Genomic DNA, 20,155 nt, shown 5'->3' with positions numbered 1-20,155 from the left:
TTCATAACTATTTCTGCCTTTTATGATGGACTATTATTTTGGAACAGGCTTTATCATCTTCTCTTCACATCTTTTGTTGTTGTGGTTGTTGCTGATTCCACCCATCCCCTGGCCACACAGCAGCAAGCTGGCCTTCTTTATTTTGACCTGGTAAACTTGCAGCTGGCATCATGGCTACCCTTACTTTGGGACACTCCATGATTCACATTGCTTTCTGTTCTTATCAACACTTTGTTATATGCTGATCATGGAAATGGCATCGGAATAGCAACACCTTTAAATGTACATGTCCTTTAACTCACATACAAAAGAGAACCCAGCTATTTAAAGAGAATCAAACAGACCGAAGGGTGAAATCATGGTGGATTAAATAAGAAAGTGGAATTGGATTCTAGCTTCGGAGATGGCTTGTCTTATTTCTAGGGAGCTGCTGTCATAAAATTAGTCATCAAATGTGTTAGGACTCCGAAATGTTATTGGAGTTTCAATTTACTCTGTACTTCTGGCAGTCTAAAATATGTTCCAAACTATTTAATCAAACTGGTTACATCTTTATTTTAGCATCTTTATTACTAGAAGATTTTTCCAAACATGTATTTCTACAAATAGGAAAATAATGAAGTGTGGACTACTGAAACGTTTAAGAGAAGATTTTTTCAGACCTTGACTTAAAAGCATGTTTTTATGAAAACAATTCCAGCTAAACATCTGTAAGTAGCTCTGTCCTTGAAGGTTCTGGAATCAGCCTCTATTTCTGAAGGCTTGACCTTGTCATCCATCATTTTTGTAGCAGCTGCCTTCTTCCTCTTCTGGTGCAGTTACTGTTAAATATGTCTGGTCTTGTTGGTCTTATCTTAGTAGCAATATTTTCTTCTTTTTCATTGTTGTTTGTAACAATGAAATCTGTAATCTGCTAGACTTGTAGCACTGTTTGCCATGAAATACTTCTTTCTCTCTTCTTTATTTTTTTTTTCCTTTGCGTCCCAAAAGATCTATCCTTTTTGCATGAAACTTCCCTTGATAAAGTTCCTTCTGTCTGCCATGCAATTATAGAATGCTCAAGAAACTTCTTGCACACCAGTACAGTATGGAAATGCTTCACTTGGGGAACGGTCCTGCCAAATCCAAATTCTTTAAGTGAATTAGTACTTGGGGAAATACTCAGTCATATGGGTTTTGTGGCCTCTGAGATGATATTTTGGGTATTTGTGACCATACTGGAAACTTGGAGGGGATGTTTATGGTTTGGCACCCTTACCTTCTTCTTGCCAGTGGCACCCTGAATTTCTTTTAGGGACCCATCCTTTATGGATGCTAGGCGTGAAATCGGACCCAGGGCTTAGCAGGTTTAAACAGGTTGATCAGCATGCCCCATCCCCATCCTGTGCTGACTAGGTCAGGGATGGGTTTACAATGGTCAAAGTCAATAAAAGTAAGGAGACATTTGGAGATCTCACCCTGAGATCTGCCCCTGAGTAGAGTGGGAAAAAGATTCATGGCATTAAGTGCTGCAGCAGTTTTGTGACCCTGTAAGAGGAACAACTGGAGATGCTATAGGGGGAATGGCCAGGTGTGTGAAAGAAGGGGTCTGAGGATACAGCCAACTCAGTGGGATGCAAGATAGAAAGAAAGATAGTAACCAGGTCCTTGGTGAAACCATTGGCAATCTTGGGATCAAACTACTCCTTAACCATTCCTACCCCTCATCTTTTTAGTTCTATAGACCATTAACTTTTAAGGTATTTTGAGTAGGATGTTTGGTTCTTCAACATGACAAGTTTCCCAACTTGAAGAAGTAGAGGCTGCATTGATTTAATTGTAGTAGAACAGTCTTCAGTAATCTCCAGTTAAGCAATGTAGAGGATTATTTAATATTCTTCATTTCTGCTCCCATCAGTTAAACACTTTGGCTGGTTTCTAGAGTGTGCTGAATGCCCACAGCTAGCAAACTGCCCCAGTGCTCAAAAGGCCATGATCCTACACGCAATGATTGGCCAGGTGTTTAAAGTAGGTGTTTAATGTATTATTTTTAGAAATGATTTCTTGCTTCTAACCCTTTTTGGTTAACCAGTCAACTGTACCTCACGATCACATGAGAGATTAAAGCGTGTATGCACAAACACGTACACACACAGTCATTCGGCTCCATTCCCTGTGCAGTGGGGTGAGTTATAAATGGGGTGCTTGTCCATTTTGGCTTGTCAAGGATAGAACTATTTTATACTGCTTATCTCTATATATTATTTAAAGGACCCCCTTCTCAAAAGGGATCTGGTTTGGATGATAAATTATATGGTCGTCCTAGTTATAAATCTCATAATAGAATTACACCTATATCCTTTGATTTTTCATGACAAGAGAAGGGGCCATTTGGGAATCAGGGAGCACTGGTTCCTGAAGGTCCATACACTCAGTCAATTGGCCTCAATTAATTGGGCCCAAATACTATTGTTCAGCAAGCCAGAAAGTAGTTGATGCAAGTCTTTGCAGGATGAATGTGACCTGGTGTAAAGACAGCTGGAAGCTTATTGTTAATAGTGCTTGGTCAACGTTATTGGCAGCTGACATTATTCTCAGTGTGTATCAGGCTCTTTGGGAGTAGTTCGAACTTGCAGTAGTAGAGTCCAGGGGAGTTTACGACTTGCAGATCTTCGCATGAAATTGGGCATCAAAAGCAAATTCCTATAATGTTCTAGCCACATGAACCCGGCCCCCTGGTGCTGTATCTATCAAAACCACCTTGGCATGAAATTGGCTTCCTCCCAGGAGCTCTGGGAAGGGGCAGATCTGCCCTGCAGGTTACTAGCAGAGAACATGATCTGCATCTCGGGGCTTCTTTCTGCACCTTCTCAGGTGACTTCTGACTCCTGCTTACAAGCTCTTAGGGTGTAGAACTAGAAATGCCCTTCGTGATGTGACTACAAGTACCTTTTTATATTCTTGGGTCTGAATGCCTCCAGGAATTTGTCAGTTTCAGAGCAGGGATACATAGAGGACGTATTTATATTTTGTTGAAGAAAAACAGAATTTTCTTTAGACGGGGAATGGGTGCATATGTTTCCTGTCATCCCACACACTGTTAAGACTTTGAGGTGAGTTTCCTTTTTTTTTTTTTTTTGAGTTATCAAATCAATTTAATGTATTGAAATGAACTTTGTAAAATTTTTTATAATTTTTTTATTATGTTGTGTTAGTCACCATACAGTACATCCCTGGTTTTTGATGCAATGTTCCATGATTCATTAGTTGTGTATAACACCCAGTGCTCCATGCAATACGTGCCCTCCTTACTACCCATCACCGGCCTATCCCAATCCCCCACCCTCCTCCCCTCTGAAGCCCTCAGTTTGTTTCCCTTATGGGAAGCTGTGGGAGGGGATGGTGGATGTTGTTGGGCAGAGCCACTGGGGGTGCACTTTCCCAGCCCCCGTAGCTCACGGGCCACACTCATGATGTCACCTGATTCTGCCCAATGCCTGATGATTCCTTCATGCTTTCCTTGAAATCGACTCTTTATTTCTACCTAAATAAAAATAGCCTCATTCTGAGCAATGATCTGAGTATCCGTTATTCCATGTGTTGGTGAAAAGTTCTCCAACATCATGAAATACGTAACTAGTGAAGTCTTTACAAGTTTCTTTGTGTTCTACCTGAAAGCACTTGTTTAGGATGGGTGGTGTGTGTGTGTGTGTGTGTGTGTGCGCGCACGTGTGAATGCATTTGTGTTGGGAGAGGGTGCAGCCATGGTTCCAGGAAGAGGAGAGCACACCCAGATCTCTGGCAGCAACATTCCATTTGAAAAGGTGTGCTCCTGTCATAGGAATTTAAAAGTAAATGATGACACAAACGAGTCTATTACTAAACCTGGTCCTTCAGATCCCCAAACCCAGACCATTCACTAGACACCACCTCTTCCTCACCCCAGGTCTTCCAGTTACAAAAACCAAGACTCCCAGGGCATCTCAAAGGGTGACTAGAGATCCTGGTACGGGGCAGAGATTGTGTCTGCCCCTCCATCCCCTTTGCCATCCCCATCGCCACCACGGCTGTGTCCCTGTGGGATCAGTAATAGCATGGGTGTGGGTAAGACTTGCAATGAGAATGGCACCAAGGCTCACCTCGGATCCCCCTTCTGTTGGCCCTGGCCCTCCAGCTGACCCGTCTTTCCTTCTTCCTCACTCACAACTCACCTTTCATCCCTTTGCACCCCATCTTTCTTACCTACAGCCAGTTTTTCAGGCTCCTACCACTGTGACAGCTCTTAAACGCAGTGCAATGCAGAATACAAATTCCTCCCCATGTCCCTGCCTGGTGCTCCCCCTCCCCCCAGCCAGTCTCAAGGCTGCATGTGGTCTCTTCAGTATAAAGCTCATAGCAGAGACAGGAGAGCCTGCTCTTGGTCTTTGTGCGTTGAAAACAAACACCAAGTGTAAATGTCCATAATCCCCTTATCTCCCTGTGTGGGATTTCTGGGCCGCTGCAGGAGGGATGTGCGAGTCTGCCACCCCACTGCCTTCCCCCAGCCCTCTGCGCCCTCTGCTTCCCTGCTTGCGTGCATCCCTCCTTTTTCCAGCCCGCAGCTCTGTGTCTGCACCAGCCGTATCCCTGACAGCTCCTTAATTGCTACACGCATTTGTGTGGTTCCCTGGCAATTATATTTCAGACCCTGTCAGGGTACCTGCTAGCCTCGGGGTTCTGTTTATATTAAATATCAATAAAAAGCTGATAGCATCAGTGCAGATGGCAGGCTCACAAAATCATATTTTACTGGGAGCCAGGCCTGTCCAGAAGATGGAAGGAAAGAATGTTTAAATTTCTTTCTCTTTTCCGAGCGGTTGAAATGAGAGGAGACTTTCTGAGTGACTATCAGGGACGGGTTCTTGCTGAATGATGACAGCTCTATATTCTCTTACTGGGTGTTGTCCTTTATTGAGTGTGACTTGTCATAATATCAGTTTTCTCCAGAATTGGTTCTGTATGTCCCCCCCGCTCTCCCCAGAACATAGGACAAGGCTTCAAATACCCTAGGTATTTTTAAGGGTTTATTGATTGAACGGGTAAGATTTTTTTTTTGCCTTTACTTTGAAGAGGGGTGTGTTTGGGGCAGAGGCCCAGGGCTGAGTGGCTCCGAGTCCCACATCCCCTGCCCCGCCCTCCCCCAAGGAACACCTTAGCCCCTCACCGGCTGTGTGGCCTCCCTGTCACTGGACGTGTGGCCTCATCTTTCGGAAACAGTACGGGCCCTCCCAGGAGCTGTGACTGCTGGAGAATGAGGGTGTAGGGCACCTGTGGACGCTTAGCAGCTCCCAGAAGGAAAGCCTCGTCGAAGGTTTGCAATACCCAAATGTGGGTGGTCGAGGATTTCCTGCTCTTACGGTTGCCATTCCTTCCTGGCGCTTATGAGTAACTTCTACCAGTGAGAGGCGTCCTGCAAGGACGGCTGGCAGGGATGGACATACCGAGGACTTTTACAACAGAAAAACTGGTGTTAGCAACTCTGTGACAGTCTGGCTATTTGGGGACACGATTTTCCCTGCTGCCGTCCATAGAACTTCCCGTTCGTGTGTGACCTGAGGAGCATGCCGGTTCCCCCGGGCCAGCCCGCCCTTGCTGTAGTGCTCAGGAGGACTGTCGTCCAGGCGCCCTGCTGTGGCCTGCCCCCCGCGTGGATCCTGGGACAGTGAAGAAGAGGGCTCCTGCCTTGGCTGTCAGAGCGCCAAACCTGGACCCTCCCGTGTTTGCTGAGCTCATCCTCGTTCGATACCCATGGCTTTCTCTCACTGCCGTCCTAGTACAGGCCCCACTACGGCCCCCTGGAAGGACAGCAGGAGCCTCTGCACACTCCCTCCACCCTCACCCACCTGCCCCTGCTTGGTTGCTGTCCAAATGGCAAGGGTATTACCGCCCTCTCTTCAAACTCTCCAGGGACCTCCACTGTCCTCGAGAGGGACTGCAGGCTGCAGATCAGGGTCTTCCAGGCCCTGAGGGGTCCCCTAGCCCTGACTCCTCCCACCCACTGTGTGTATTTAAACTCACAGCTGACAATGCCAGCATCACCTTGCCCCTCCCCCTCTGCATGCCTGTTCATTCTGAAGATTCCAGCTCTGCCAAATCCGTGCTAGTAGGACCTTCCCTAAGAGCGTGTTCCTTACACTGGGTGTTGCCCCTTCTTAGATTAATCATGGCTTTAATTTCATCCATAATGAGATGATTATTGGGTTCTCTGCTTGCCCTACTGGTCTGTATGCTTCACTGGGTTAAAGGCCATGTCTGGTTTTGCCCACTGCTTTATCCCCAAATCCTAGCATAGTGCCTGGCAGTCAGCAACTATTTTCTGAATGAATGAATGAATGCATACATACTATACCCTTTAACCAGCTTGTCCAGTGGTAGTAGAACTAGCTACTACAAGTGGAATAATTAAAAGAGAAGAAAGGAGAAGCCTCAGTGAGCTCGCCCAGATGGGGGTGGGTGCTGGAGGCTGGACAGGAAGTGGATCTGAGAAGGGAGCCTGGGCCGGAACAGAGCGTCTTGGAGCTCCAGGCAGTGGGGTGCAGTCTCTGCATGCTGGGTTAGCGGGAGCTGCTGGTGCTCCTGGAGCAGACTGAGTGGTCTGGCCATGTTATGTAGCACAGATCTTTGAGCAGGGTGCTGAGTTCCAGAGAACTGCTGTGAGGGTCTCGCAAAGCTGGTGTTGTTCCAGGACTTTCTGGTGGATGGAGGGTGACTATGTGCTGACCCTATCTCTGAACCTGTCAACGCCGAGATTTGTTCCCCTTCCTACCACAGCAAATCCTCAGGAAGGAACGAGGCTCTGGTGCTTCAGCTTTTTTGTTAGAGACCTGAAGGGAGACTCAGTTAGTGGGAAAATAATCTCTTACACACCCATCAAAGCAGGGGTTTTAAATTAGTGAACACCAGCTTACCTGCAATTTATAAAAAATGCTGTTTTAGAATCAGAAGTCTCTTGAGATGTGTTTATCTTCACTCTACAGTGTCTTATCCAAGATATTATGTCTTGTAAATGTCCCCTCTGCAAGCAGACCCCAAATCCAGATGCTGAGGGTGACAAAAGACCCTTACTGATGGCTCTGCAGCAGAGAACCCAAGGTGGATGCTTGAGGGGACTCTTGCCGAGGGCTCCGAATTGGTCCCCAGCACTACCTTATCTTCATTCACCATGTCCTGTTCAGCTCATGCACAGGTCCCATAGCAAAGATGCTATGTCTGGACCTGAAGACACCCTGATGCCAGCCCCTTTCTCCAGGGACTTCCCACTTCATTGACTTGCTGACAGCTGGGGACAGGCAGCCTGCTGTGAGCCCCGTGTTACCTGGTGTCTAGACCACGAGTCCTGTGCCTCCCTTCTCCCACCCTCTACTTACTGTCTGGTAGGCGGTAAGTAAAGTTCAAGACCTCTGCTCAAGTCTTCTTTCATCTAACAGTTTAGACAAGGAACGTAGCTAATCTCTCCCTTGGGCAGGGCCATGTACTGGGGAAATGGATGTGGGTGCTCGGAGGGTCAGTTTCCACTTGGGGTAAATGGGGTGGGAGGAGTAGTTTGTGGCTCTCCTGCCTGGGACATGGCACATTGCAAATGTTCCGGAAATGACAACCTCTGCTGTTGTCATCATCATCGTGATACTTGGATTTCTATCATATAATTTTCCTCTTCTTAATATCTCCAACAAAGACTTGGGAATGGTTTATTCCAGAAGAATAAGGAGTGACAAGGAGTTTCGCCACAAAATTTAAAATATGTTAAAAGAGGAGGGCTATTTAAAGTTAATAGATTTAAGGCAAAACAAACAAAATCAAACAAACATGAGGAGTCACTGATGTGAAATCCCACTGGGGAATTAACCCTGACCTGTAGCACACGGAGACACCAGTCTGAGGGAGTCTAGGCACCTTCTGGGATTTGCCAAAGCGGTAGGTGTGTTTCCCTTTTGCTTTCCAGATCTGTGCAGAGTGGTTCAGCATTGGACCGTGAATCCTCCTCAACCCTTTGGTTTCGGGACTGCCAGATATTGGCTCCAGCTTTGTGAAAAGCAACCTGCATTTAATATCTAGCACGTCACTAAATTTAGAGGAAGGGGAAATGTTTGGCAAATAAATCTATTTTATAATTCAGCACACATTAATGGCTATTTTCCAGTACATATAAGTGCTTGATAATTAGCATCAAAGCTAGTCATTATTTAATCTATGATCTATTTAGAATGAATGAGAGAGATGTCGTTCACTTGCTGAGATGGGAGACACGAAGACCATCTAGCCATTCTCCTCTTGTATATGGTCCAATGTGCAGCGCTGAGCAAAGCTCCTGTGTGGAATCAGTACACCCAGCCCTCCCTGTGCCTGTTGTAATTTCACATCCAGGAGACACTCATCTTCAAAGACCTTTAGGAAAGCCTGAGACCCTTCCTCCAGCTTGTTCTACGCAGGAAATAACCCTCTTTACAAGGGGCGCCTTTAGGAACCCAGTTGAACGTGGATTCAGACCCTCCAAACAATGGTTTTTGGGTTAACAGTAGTTTGTAAATCTATATTAGGCTGTAATTCACTAGAAATGGACCTGTATTTTGTGGTAGAAAATGTCAAGTTTCAATTAATATGGTGCTGTTCATTCACTGGAGAATAAATGATATTGAGAAAAGAGATGACATGCATACCCGGAGACTTGGAGGTCTGGAGAGGAAACTCAAGTGCTAGGAATCTGTGAAGATCCTGATTGCTCGAAGGAAGTAGGCTATGCTGGCTGTAGATTTCAGAAGATAAGAAATTTGATTTTTGAATCATGAATAAAAGTGTGGTGGGTCTTGGCACTGACAGAGTACAGATTATGTCTGCTAGAAAATGTATGTCTGGCAGGAAACTCCCCATCTGCTAAGTCCTTCACCATGGCCTGCCCATCTCACCAGCCCCATCTGGAGTGTTGTCTCCTTGCTTACGGGGCCCCAGGGACACTCACTGCCTTGATGGTCCCCAGGACCCAGGTTTCTTCCTGCCTCAGGGCCTTTGTACTTGCTGCTCACCCTGCTTTGAAGCTTTGCCGGCCAAAGGGTTTCTTGAACTGACACCTTCTCGGCATTTGGGTCTGTCCTCAAAGAGGTCATCTTGGACCACCCAATAAGAGTAACTCCCTTTTTCCCTTCCCACACATGGTGATTCTCAAGCCTCCCGTCCCTTTTTATTTTCTTTATCACACCCATTTCTATCTGGAGTCTCATTTATTTGCCCATCATCACCCTCCTCAGACCGAAATGTCAGCGTCATGGTCCGTCTGGCTCACTGCTGAATGCCTGATGTCGTAGGTGCTTAGTGAATGATCGTTGAATGAACAAATGAATGTCAGTCATCGAGAGCATCTTGCCCTGATAATGGGAGAAAGGGAGGAATAGGCTTAGGTAAAATCTCACCTGGAGAGCCCTAGGACAGCTGAATTGCCCTGGGTGGGGAGTTGGGGACTCACCCCAGAACTGTGACTAGTGATGTGCCTGCTGACGGTAAGAGGTCTCCTATCCAAGAGTCTGACTCCAAAGCCTGCATTTCAGACTGGGTTGCTGCACTGTTAGGGTGCTGCCCAGGAATTCTTGCTGCAGAGAACAGGGAGGGAAGAAGTGGCGAACTCTTCTTGGGACCTTTATTTATTTATTTGCGCACGCACGGCATAAGTAATGGCCCATGTTTATGGACCATTTTGGATGCGCCAGTCACTGTGCTAAGTGCTTTACATCCATTAATTTCCTTGAACCCAAAGGGCTGATTGACTCAGGAGGATGGACCTCGGGATGACCAAAGGGGCTACTCATTCAGAGGTACAGAACTACAATGGAAAGGTGTGTGAGTGTGCAGGGGAGTGTGCAGAGAGAACATCAGCCTTCTGTAACATCAGACACCCCCCATGTAGCAAAGTGCCAACGTGTTGGGCGATGGGGAAGCACAGGTGAGAGTCGTTATTTGGGTGGAAATAAGGGAACTGTAAATGTGATTTTTGATGGGTTATAGGATGCACGATAAAGACAAAGCAGGGATGTGTGAGCCGCTTTTCAGATACAGATTGCAAATAGATCACAAAGGCGGTGTGGGACTCTTACTCTCAAACATCTGCTAGTAGTCTGTTCTAAAAGCTGAACATCTGATAAATTTCTGACTGGCATCAGAGGTAATTTAATCTTTCAGAGGATAGAGGAAGCAGGGAGCAGAACTGCTATTCCTGAACTTCCTAGTGACCACTATGAATAGTAAGTTGACGCTGAATGGACAGGGATATTGGCGAAAATGGCCATGTTACATGGAGTTCACTTTATTGAGCAGAAAACACTGGGTATTGACATGCACTAGGCATGAAGGGAAATTATTGCAACCCAAATTAGAGCATTATAGGTAGGACCTGTCAACAGAGACTGGGAAGAATGATAAGCTCATAGAATTATAATGCAGACATGAGAATCCGAATTGTTTCCGTTAAAAGGCTTTTAAACATCCTTTGCTAGGTAAAAGACCTACACTCTATTAAACTCAGATTTTAAAAAGAATACATACAAACCACAAAATATGGGTATATTATGTGGCATAATTAAGAGAGTTTGAATACATGCAGTGGGTCTAATGGTGGCCCCGGAAGATATGCCCAGCTCTGAATCTGCAGTGCTTCCTGCAAACGTGACTTCATTTGGACATAGGGTCTTGCAGATATAATGAAGTTAACGATTTTGAGATGAGGTCATCTTGAATTTAGGGTGGACTCTAAATCCAGTGACTGGTTTCCTTAAAGAAAGGGAGCAATGACACAGAGGTACACAGAGAAGGCCACGTGTAGATGGAGGAAGAAATTGGAGCGATCGTGTCTCCAGGGTAAGAAACACTAGTGGTGGCTGATGACCACCAGAGGCCAGGAGAGAGACTTGGAAGAGTCTGCATTGGAGCCCCCAGAAGGAACCCATCCTGCCAATGCCTTGATTTTGGACTTCTGGCCTCCTGAGTAAATTTCTGTTGTTTTAAGTCACCAGTTTGTGGTAATTTGTAATCGTAGCCACAGGAAGCTAACACAGTACTTTAACCCCCTCAGAAGATTAGGGGCAGAAGTGGAACCAAAGCTCAGATTAGTCACAGACTCCTGAAGAACCCCAAATGAGGCAGCGGAGCTTTTAAAGAAAGTTTGAAACAGAACACGATCAAGGAAACAAGGAAACTTATTGCCTAAGAGGATGCTGTTGATTTCACAAGTGACCTTAAGAAAGCACATCTGCTCAGCAGCCATCGAGGGAACCTGTCGCTGGGGTGCTGGTCCACGATGTCATGTTCACCTCCTCCTCAGGAGAGAGTGGAAGGAGCTGGGGACTGGCTACACGGGGTGCGATGAGAGGCACTAAACCTTTGGGCTGCTTCATTTCTACTTTCTGTCAACCATGTTTGGGAAAACTATTTTTAACTTTTTATATATTTTTTAACTCCGATATTTAGATGAAGTCCTCATTTTATAATGTTAGCATTTTCCTGTTTCTTTTTTCTTCTCTCTTTTTTTTAAGATTTATTTATTTATTAGAGAGAGCGAGCGAGCAAATGAGCAGGGGAAGGGGTAGAGGGAGAGGGAGAAAGAATCTCAAGCAGACTGCCCACTGAGCACAGGGCCTTACAGGAGGGGCTCGCTCTCAGGACTCTGAGATCGCGATCTGAGCCGAAATCAAGAGTCAGTCACTCAACTGACTAAGCCACCTAGGCACTCCTCTTTTTTTGTGTGTGTGTCTTAGATGACTAATAATGAACAGCAATTGAAGATTTTCCATTCTATTAAAATTGCTTGCTAAGCAAAATTGTGAAATCAACACACTGTGATTACTTTACAAGCCAGAGGATGTGTAATCTCAAATATTTGATCAAATAGGTGTGTGTAACACAGCCTTCATTTTAACTAGACCATTTTTTTTAGTGATTCTGCTTCCCTTGTTCACCATACCCTGGGAAGATCAAAGCCCCCTTTTCTTAAAGAGGCGTAATTTCAGAGTGAGATTTAGTGTCCAAACGATTGGTGAAATAATCCTCTGAGCATCACAATTCCTTTTGCATTTCTGAAGGTACGCACAGTTCCCCAAGGGGCAATCTTAGGTTTCTAGGACCACCTGAGGTCGTGGGTAGCCTTTTACTACCCCCAAAGAAACCACAGTCAAGAAAAAAAAATTCTCTAACTGGAAACTGTTTGACTCCTTAACATGTTGAGACAGAGAGTGAGTGAAATGGAATTTTTGCTACTAATTGTGGAAAGTTTTTATATGATGGCAACATAATTGAGGTCATTGATGGAGGAGGCAAGAACCATGGAGTTTTCAGTGTCATTATTGTATTTACCTCTTTGTGGATTAATTTAAGTGGATTTTGTAGCAAGGAGTGAGTCACGATAATTATTGTCAAGCTTGCACAGGAACAATAAAGGGTTCCATTTTCCAAGATTGTGAGGATAAAGTCTATCTCAAAATTACTTTGTGGTAGAAGGTTGAATTGGTCATTTTCACTCTCCCAGCCTATGATGTGGTTTATTATAGTTTATAAGAGTTTGAGCACTTACCCTTGAGATAAGAGTCAGAATCCCACTTGTCTATGGAATCTGGGTAAGTGATCTGAAAGAATAGGCAGGCTAGAAGTAAGACAATACAAGACGCCATGTCTGCCCACTAGGTCAGGCGCCATTTTGTGGGCTCTGCCTCATACCTCTTCTGATGAGCATCTTGGGGCAGCCCACTGTGGAGAATGGATGGGGTTCACTGGTGTAAACAGTGAGTTTCCTTGTCACTATACCTAATGCACGTAAACATTTCTAGCATTATTTTGCTCATGATTTACTATGCTACTTGAGGACTAGAGTGGCCAATTCTGTCTTCATCCTGCCCTGTGTAGAATGGAGGAATCCTTGGAATAAAGATGCCATGGTGGGATTGCTGTGACTTGGGGTCCCACAGGGAATCCTGCTGAGGGTGCTGGAATCCAGGTGAATGGAATTGCTACACCAATGACTTTCTGTAGATTTCTTTAACCTTCCCGATACCCTTTAAGATGTGTATTACTATCCGGTTTTACAGTCAGAATGTTTGTCATTGATGAATGGGTGCTTTTAGGAAAGAACCTAACCTTCTGGTACTCTGTTTCCACTTGGGGAGCATGGAGGACAGCAATGGAACCTGTCTTGGAGGGCTGTGGTAGGGGTGACAGGAGATGAGCTAAGCACAGTGCCTGCACCACGGGAAAGACTCAGGAAAAGTTTCTGCTTCTCCCCCTCCTCTTCCTCATCATTGACATGCTCACCCTGTTGTCGTTCTTACGCTCATCATGCTGGGACTGGCTAGTGATCTCCCCTCCTAACAGGATGTTACTTAACGCAGCAGCATTTTGAAACAGGATCTCCAGTAGTTTAAAAAAAAAAAAAGTGGTTGATCACAAAGCGTCCTTCATGATCCATCTTGCTTCAACCAGTATGCAAACAATACTTACTTATTTTCCTTCTCTGTCTTTGCCCTTCATTCTTATCCATGGGCAGGAGGCAAAGGGTTATTTTTCAGCCGCCAAAAGTGAGGAAAACAGATTTGTTCATGGGATCACAGGGGTAGAAGAGTAGACAGTTGTCCGGAATCTGACGAACAACCTTTGCTTTTATTCATTCACCCATCCATCCATCTCTCCATGCGTCCATAAATGTTTGGAATTTCTGCCATGCCCTGCTCAAAGGGGCACAGAAGGGAAATGGTTCCTGCCCTGCTGGTGTTCACCATCTGCTGAACAAAAGAAGTAGGGGATGTAGTTATATAATTCCAATTTACTTATTTATTTTTTTAAAAGCAAACTTTGAAGTCAGAGGTGGAAAGAATTGGAATGGGACAGTGTTGGCTGAGGTCATTGCAGTGAGAGAAAACACATTTTTTCTGTTTTTAATGCTGGGTTCTGACTCAGGAGAGGAAAAGGTGGAAAATAATGCTAACAAGGTCTCTCTTGGCTTTCTCAAGAACTCTGTGCTGTGTGAGGTTGAAACTTACAAAGACAGGGATGTGTCTTTCAAGTAAGAGTCACCAATAAAGGCTCCTGGGTGGCTGTGGGGGCTTGGGCAGGATGAGAAAACCCTAATGTATGGAATTCCCAGGAGCTAAACATGTGGGGAGCTATAACTTTTTTCACAGCATCCTGTAAGATGGACCTCATGCTGCTATCTGCCGGCTCTGAGGGATGCCAACCGGGGTTCTCTCTCGCTTTGCTTTGTAACATTCCTCCTCCCTTTCTTTTCAGACCCAGCAATCGTCAATGGGGTTTATTGGTCCGAATCCCTAAACAAAGTTTTCGTCGATAACTTTGATCGTGATCCGTCCCTCATATGGCAGTACTTTGGAAGTGCAAAGGGCTTTTTTAGGCAGTATCCAGGTGAGTATCCCTGCCCTGAGAATTATGATTGAGATTAATGATCCTGTGATATGTTTCTTTCCTGTTCAGGGTTACATTTTTTCCCCTCTTGTTAGGAGAAAATGAAAGATTAAATTCAAATCATGTAGGCATGCATGCACATGTGTGTGCACGCATGTGAGAATTTGTGTGTGTGTGCATGCGTGCATACACACACACACACACACACACACAGGCATTTAGATCTGCATATGGTTTCCACATCTTTCTCAATAGAGCAGTTTGTAGAGCTGCCACCAAAAGTGAGAAATTGGAGTGTGAAACATACCATATTTGATCTTTCCGGACAAGAATTTTGCTTTTATTACTATTCACTACTACAACTATTGTTATTGTCGTTATTACCGTGGAAAAGCACAAGTCATCATTGGGCTGAATTAAATTCTGACTGAAGGTGTGAAAATTGGAAAACTGGAACTTAGATTTCCCCACTCCAGAGCTGACCGCCCTCGGAGGAAGAGCATGCGGTGGCCAAAGCACCACGGACGTTAGCAACTCATCCTTAGGGCCGCCGATCGCAGCCTCAAATGAGTATGTTTGTCAGAGTTTGTCCCTCATACCTTTGGAGCAGGTGTTCCTTCTGAGGCCTCCCCAGGCCTCTGCTTTGCAATAAGAATTTAATTCTGGCTTGGTTTGAATTTTAATTAAGAAGGGAAGTTTTAATTTTGCTCACAAGTTGTGAAAACAGGACTCGAGGCTACAGTCGTGCCAACATCACAGCTGCAGAAATTAACAAGCTCAACCTAAAAGAGGGAAAAAACGCCCTGCATAATCTTGGAGCAATTAAGTGGAGTCTTTTATGTTTTCATTAAGTAAGACTAGGCACCTGATGTCTTCCCACTTTGAGGCACAGAGACTGTCAGCCTCCGCCTCGAGGAGCCGTTTGCCCTGCACATAGCATCTGTCCCCTGAGACTTGCCTGCCAAGTGTCTGCTTTGTCAGATTATTCAGCATTTCCCAAGAGCCACGTTCAGCAGGGCATGCGTGGTTCCTCCTGGAGCTTACGGAAATTTAAACAATAAGCATCCTAGTAAAGATAAGGTTATAATAAACAGTGGTCTATTAAAGTTCCAGTGTCCCCAAATTGCAATCTGCTTTGATACCCTCAACAGAGAGTAAATTTAACGCAGATGTTGCTGAAAATAAAGCATGGTGGGGGGTTGATCCATTGAGGAAGCCGCAGGGAGCTCTTACCATCTTACCATGTAGCCTTTAGATCAAGGTGGAACCGATAAGAAGAAACCACGGATCATCTGTTATCTCCACCAGTAGGAAGTCCTCAAACTATGGTCATGGGGAAATTTGAAAAAAAAAAAATAAAAATAAGAAGGTGCCTTCATCATCTCAGGCTGCCATAAGAAAATACCACAGGCTGGGCGGTTTAAACAACAGACATTCATGTCTCTTGGTTCTGGGGCTGGAAGTCCGAGGTCAAGGTGCTGGCAGATTTGGTTCTTGGTGAGAGCCCTCTTTCTGGGTGGAGATGGCCACCTTCTCCCTGTCTCCCCACATGGTAGAGAGTGGAAGCTTGGGTATTTCTTACTTTTCCTAAAGGGCGCTAACCACAATGGGGGCTCCATCCTTGTGACCTCATCGAAATTTAATGATCTCCCAAAAGGCCCCATCACTTCACACCATCACATAGGGTAATATCAGTCTTCAATGAATTTTTTTTGGAGGGGGGAATAAACTTCAGTCCATAACAAAAAGGAATCCTCATGAAGGGTGTCTGTTAATAGGGAAGATTAATTTAATTTACATACAAGGTTTTTATCAGTCAGAACAGTGGGCTGAAAAATGCTTACTGTTTTTATGACATTCGTGGCAGAATTTTGACTTTATAAAATTCCTGCCTCTTTTCTATGTTAATAAAGACACGATCACAGTCCTCCTAAGGGGTTTCACTGCCCCGAGAATGCCTTGTGGTCACACAGTGTTTGGTTCTCAACAGAGAATACATCTCTTGTCTCTTGGACATAAAATGATCGTTAGAAGAGTGATCCGTGGACATTTTTTTTTGGCTAGGATTTCTTACTTTAAGGATACTTCTTTCCATATTTGAGAGTGGTATAATAGTGTGAATCAGTGGTAAGTGTGCATGTCCTTAAACAGAAGGGATAGTTCTTCACTCTTACGTAATGTGTCCTGAGTTCTTATTTTGTTCCAAGCACTATGCGAGGTCCAGAGGAGAAAATGGTGAACTTAACAGATAAGGTCTCTGCCCTCATGCATCTCCCACTTGTGGAGAAATGCCTTCCTTAGGGATTTTTGGGTTGTAAGTGGCAGAAACCCCATTCCAGCTAGTTCCAGCAAGGAATACATTTATTGGCTCGTGTAACTTGAAATCTAGGGCATGTGTTGTTTTGAGACACAGCTGGGTCCCAGTATTCAGCATTGTCATTTGGATTGTGACTCTTGCCTTCTCCGTTTCATCTCCACCTTTCTCTATTCTGACCATATTTCACTGGCAGGTTAATCTCCTAGTGATGGGGAACATGGCTGTGTATTTGCAGGATTATTTTTCAATTATGGTCGCAGAGGAAGAGAGAGCATCTGTCCCAATGGCTTAGATGAAAGTCCCAGGATTAGTCTGTCTGGGTCCTCAAGCAAGGGAGCCTGGACAGTGGGAAGCCTAGCCATCTGAAACCATGGGGACTGGTCAGGATTACTATGGCCTTGCCTAGAGGGGACCCTAAAGTAAGGAACAAAGACTACCAAGGAGAGGCGCCTGGGTGGCACAGCGGTTAAGCGTCTGCCTTCGGCTCAGGGCGTGATCCCGGTGTTATGGGATCGAGCCCCACATCAGGCTCCTCCGCTATGAGCCTGCTTCTTCCTCTCCCACTCCCCCTGCTTGTGTTCCCTCTCTCGCTGGCTGTCTCTATCTCTGTCGAATAAATAAATAAAATCTTTTTTTTAAAAAAAAAAAGACTACCAAGGAGACAGAGACAGGTGAACAGGTCATGATGGTACAATGTGTTTCATACTAAGATGGGGGAACCAGAAGATGCTAGGAGGTCACTAAAATGGAGCACAATCTCAGCTTCTGGAGGTAGGAACATGGAGTTCCCGGAAGGGGAATTTCGGAAAACATCAGGCTAGTAGCATATCTGTCATGATGTTTTCTCCTTCTGTGTAGATTTACGTAGGCTTCCACAAGCTCACCGTAGGTCCTGGGGGCATGTGGCAACGCTTCCATGTGCTGTCTTTTGGATGATGTAGTGTTCTATGTCTACAGTGTCTGATATGGTAACCACAAGCCACATGTGGCTATTGAGCATGTGAGATGTGCCTGATGAGACGGAAGAACTAAAATGTGAATTTTATTTAACTTGAATTAATTTAAATCTAAAATTAAATCACCACATGTGGCTAGTAGCTATCATATTGAACAGTGTAACTCTATGGGAAAAGAATTTTGTGGTCTGATACCCAGTTTCCAAGGTACTGGTCTACCTTTCAGTGCCTGTATTATGAAAAGGTCTCACCGAACAGAGAAAGAACTTTAGGGAGGCCCTTCTGAACACCAGCAACCACCACAGCAACAAAATACTAGTAAAGGGCCTGTGAGCTCTGCAGGATTGGTTACTCGGGCCTTATCAGGGTTCTGTTTATTTCAGTGTCATCCTTCGGGGTCTTTAGGGATGATGTTAATATTAATGTCATATTGATATTAGTGCTGATGATAGTAGATAGTGACCCCCATTTATTGAGCACTGTGCATTGTCTGATTTAATCCTTACAATGATCCTGTGAGCTTGAGTTACTATAACCTGCATTTTTCCAATGAGGAAACAGACCAAGAGGTTAACTGACGAACCAAGTCATCCAGCAGGATGGGAGGGAGTTGGTGATGGTGTTAATATTTTCACCACCTCTTTCATGCTTTATTCTCATGGCGGTTCTTACTCCGTAAAATATGAACTCTGCCCTGCAGTCCTGAGCCATCAGGCTTTCAATCCCCATTTCCTTTGCTTGAATATGTGCCCCAGGAGGATGGAGACATTTGGCTATCTCTCTGTTACCATCCTCAAACTTACATATTAGTATGTATTTGTTGAATGAGTGAATCACTCAGTAGATCAAAGTTTACCAGCTCTATTGGCCCATCACACTGGTAGCGGCAGCCCTGCCTCCTCAGATACAGTAGAGCTACTACTTCTCTGGGAAGCTGGTCACCTGCTACAGCCTAGTAGGCCTCAGTGACCAACTGGGGAACTGGCATAAATACAGTATAGAGCTATGGTCCTTTTCTTTTCTCTACTGCTCCCCTTCCTCCAGGTCTTCCCAAGCCGATGACTTCATCATTCCTTTTATTTTGAGATTTGTGCCCCAACCAACCTGGGTGGTATCCCAAAAAGGCATATTGCCAATTCTAGAAATTATATAGCTCATGGAGGAGCTTCTTGGTTGTGTCAGTTTCCTGGTTCGAAAGATTTAGGATGAGCCAACTATTATTTCTCTGGGATTTGAAGTTATTTGAACATATTCAAAATATCTGTGTGTACAAAAAATTATATACTGGAAAGTTGATATATCCTGGGGGAGATAGTGCCATTTGGGACAGGGTTTCCTGAAGTTTGTCTCCTAAAACGTTTTGTTGTGAGATTGGAAAAGGAAGGGCTTATGGTCACTTAGCTTGGTCAGTGCTGCCTCTGTGGACCCCGTTGTAGAGATTCAAGATGACATAAGCAGTTTAAAGGCCCTTGGGTGTCTTTCCCATGCAAGGCATAGAAACCAGTTTTACTTTTATTCATTTAACCCATGCTAACACTTCTCATGGGACATCTTCATGGAAATGCCTATGTAAGGAAGAGCATGGTGGGTGGGGACTTGGGAGACAAGTCCTAGTCGTAACTGGAAATCTCAGGAAAATCTTTTGAACTCTGAGAGCCTAGAGTTCCTGCTATGAGTTGAAGATTTTGACCCAAGAGTCAGCTGTGGGCAAAATGGCCCCCGAGGGCCTGTCCAGTCCTGACTTGAGCCCAGGTGTGACCTTTATTGTTCCACTTTAGTTTAGGCAGCTATACCTAGAACTGTCTCAAGGTGCTGTCTTCATCCCCACTTAGTGTGTACCTCAAGTCCTCACCAGGAAGGGCCTGGGTCTCATGGTTCCTGCTGCCACCCAGGCTCCTTTCCTCTGGCATAGACTTTCTCTATGCACAGCCATACCAGAATTCCTCCAGTTCGCTGACCTTGACGTGCTCTTGTCAACCTCAGGACCTTTGCACATGTCAATCTCTGTGCCTGGGGTATTCTTATTCACCCTGTGGCCACCACTTACTTTTGTTTTATAATTCCTACCCATCTGCAGTGGGTTGGGTAGTGTCTCCCCCCAAATATTTGTCCACCTGGAGCCTCAGAATGTGACCTGACTTGGAAATAGGGGTCTTTGCAAATGTAATTAAGTAAGTTGGGATGAGATCACACTGAATTAGGGTGGGCCCTAAATCTGATATGACTGATGTTCTTAGAAGAGGAGAGAACAGACACAGAAAGAGGACAGAGACAGAGATTGAGGTGATGGAGCTACAAGTCAAGAAGCACCAAGGATGGCTGGAAGCCCCCAGACACTGAGAAGAGGTGAGGAAGGGTTCCTCCCTTGAGCTTCAGAAAGAGTGTGGTCCTGCCCACACCTGGATTTTAGACTTCTATCCTCCAGAGCTGTGAGAGAGTTCTTTCCTGTTAAGCCACCCAATTTGTGGGACTTATG

The 20,155-nt window shown here is 45.0% G+C and overlaps 1 protein-coding gene across 3 annotated transcripts in view; it reads left to right on the top strand.

The window, feature by feature from the left end:
- CACNA2D3 (calcium voltage-gated channel auxiliary subunit alpha2delta 3) overlaps positions 1 to 20,155 on the top strand; it is an 834,102-nt gene that overhangs the window by 360,571 nt on the left and 453,376 nt on the right. For all 3 annotated transcript variants that reach the window (XM_087866960.1, XM_087866961.1, XM_087866959.1), the window contains exon 6: positions 14,275 to 14,406. In XM_087866960.1, the coding sequence (XP_087723086.1) occupies positions 14,275 to 14,406 (132 nt within the window). The remainder of the gene's footprint in view (positions 1 to 14,274; positions 14,407 to 20,155) is intronic.

Source organism: Ursus americanus, chromosome 14 (assembly GCF_024610735.1).
Source record: "Ursus americanus isolate L20-20 chromosome 14, mUrsAme1.1.p, whole genome shotgun sequence".
Taxonomy (NCBI): Eukaryota; Metazoa; Chordata; class Mammalia; order Carnivora; family Ursidae; genus Ursus; species Ursus americanus.
This window is presented reverse-complemented; position numbering and strand designations above follow the sequence as displayed.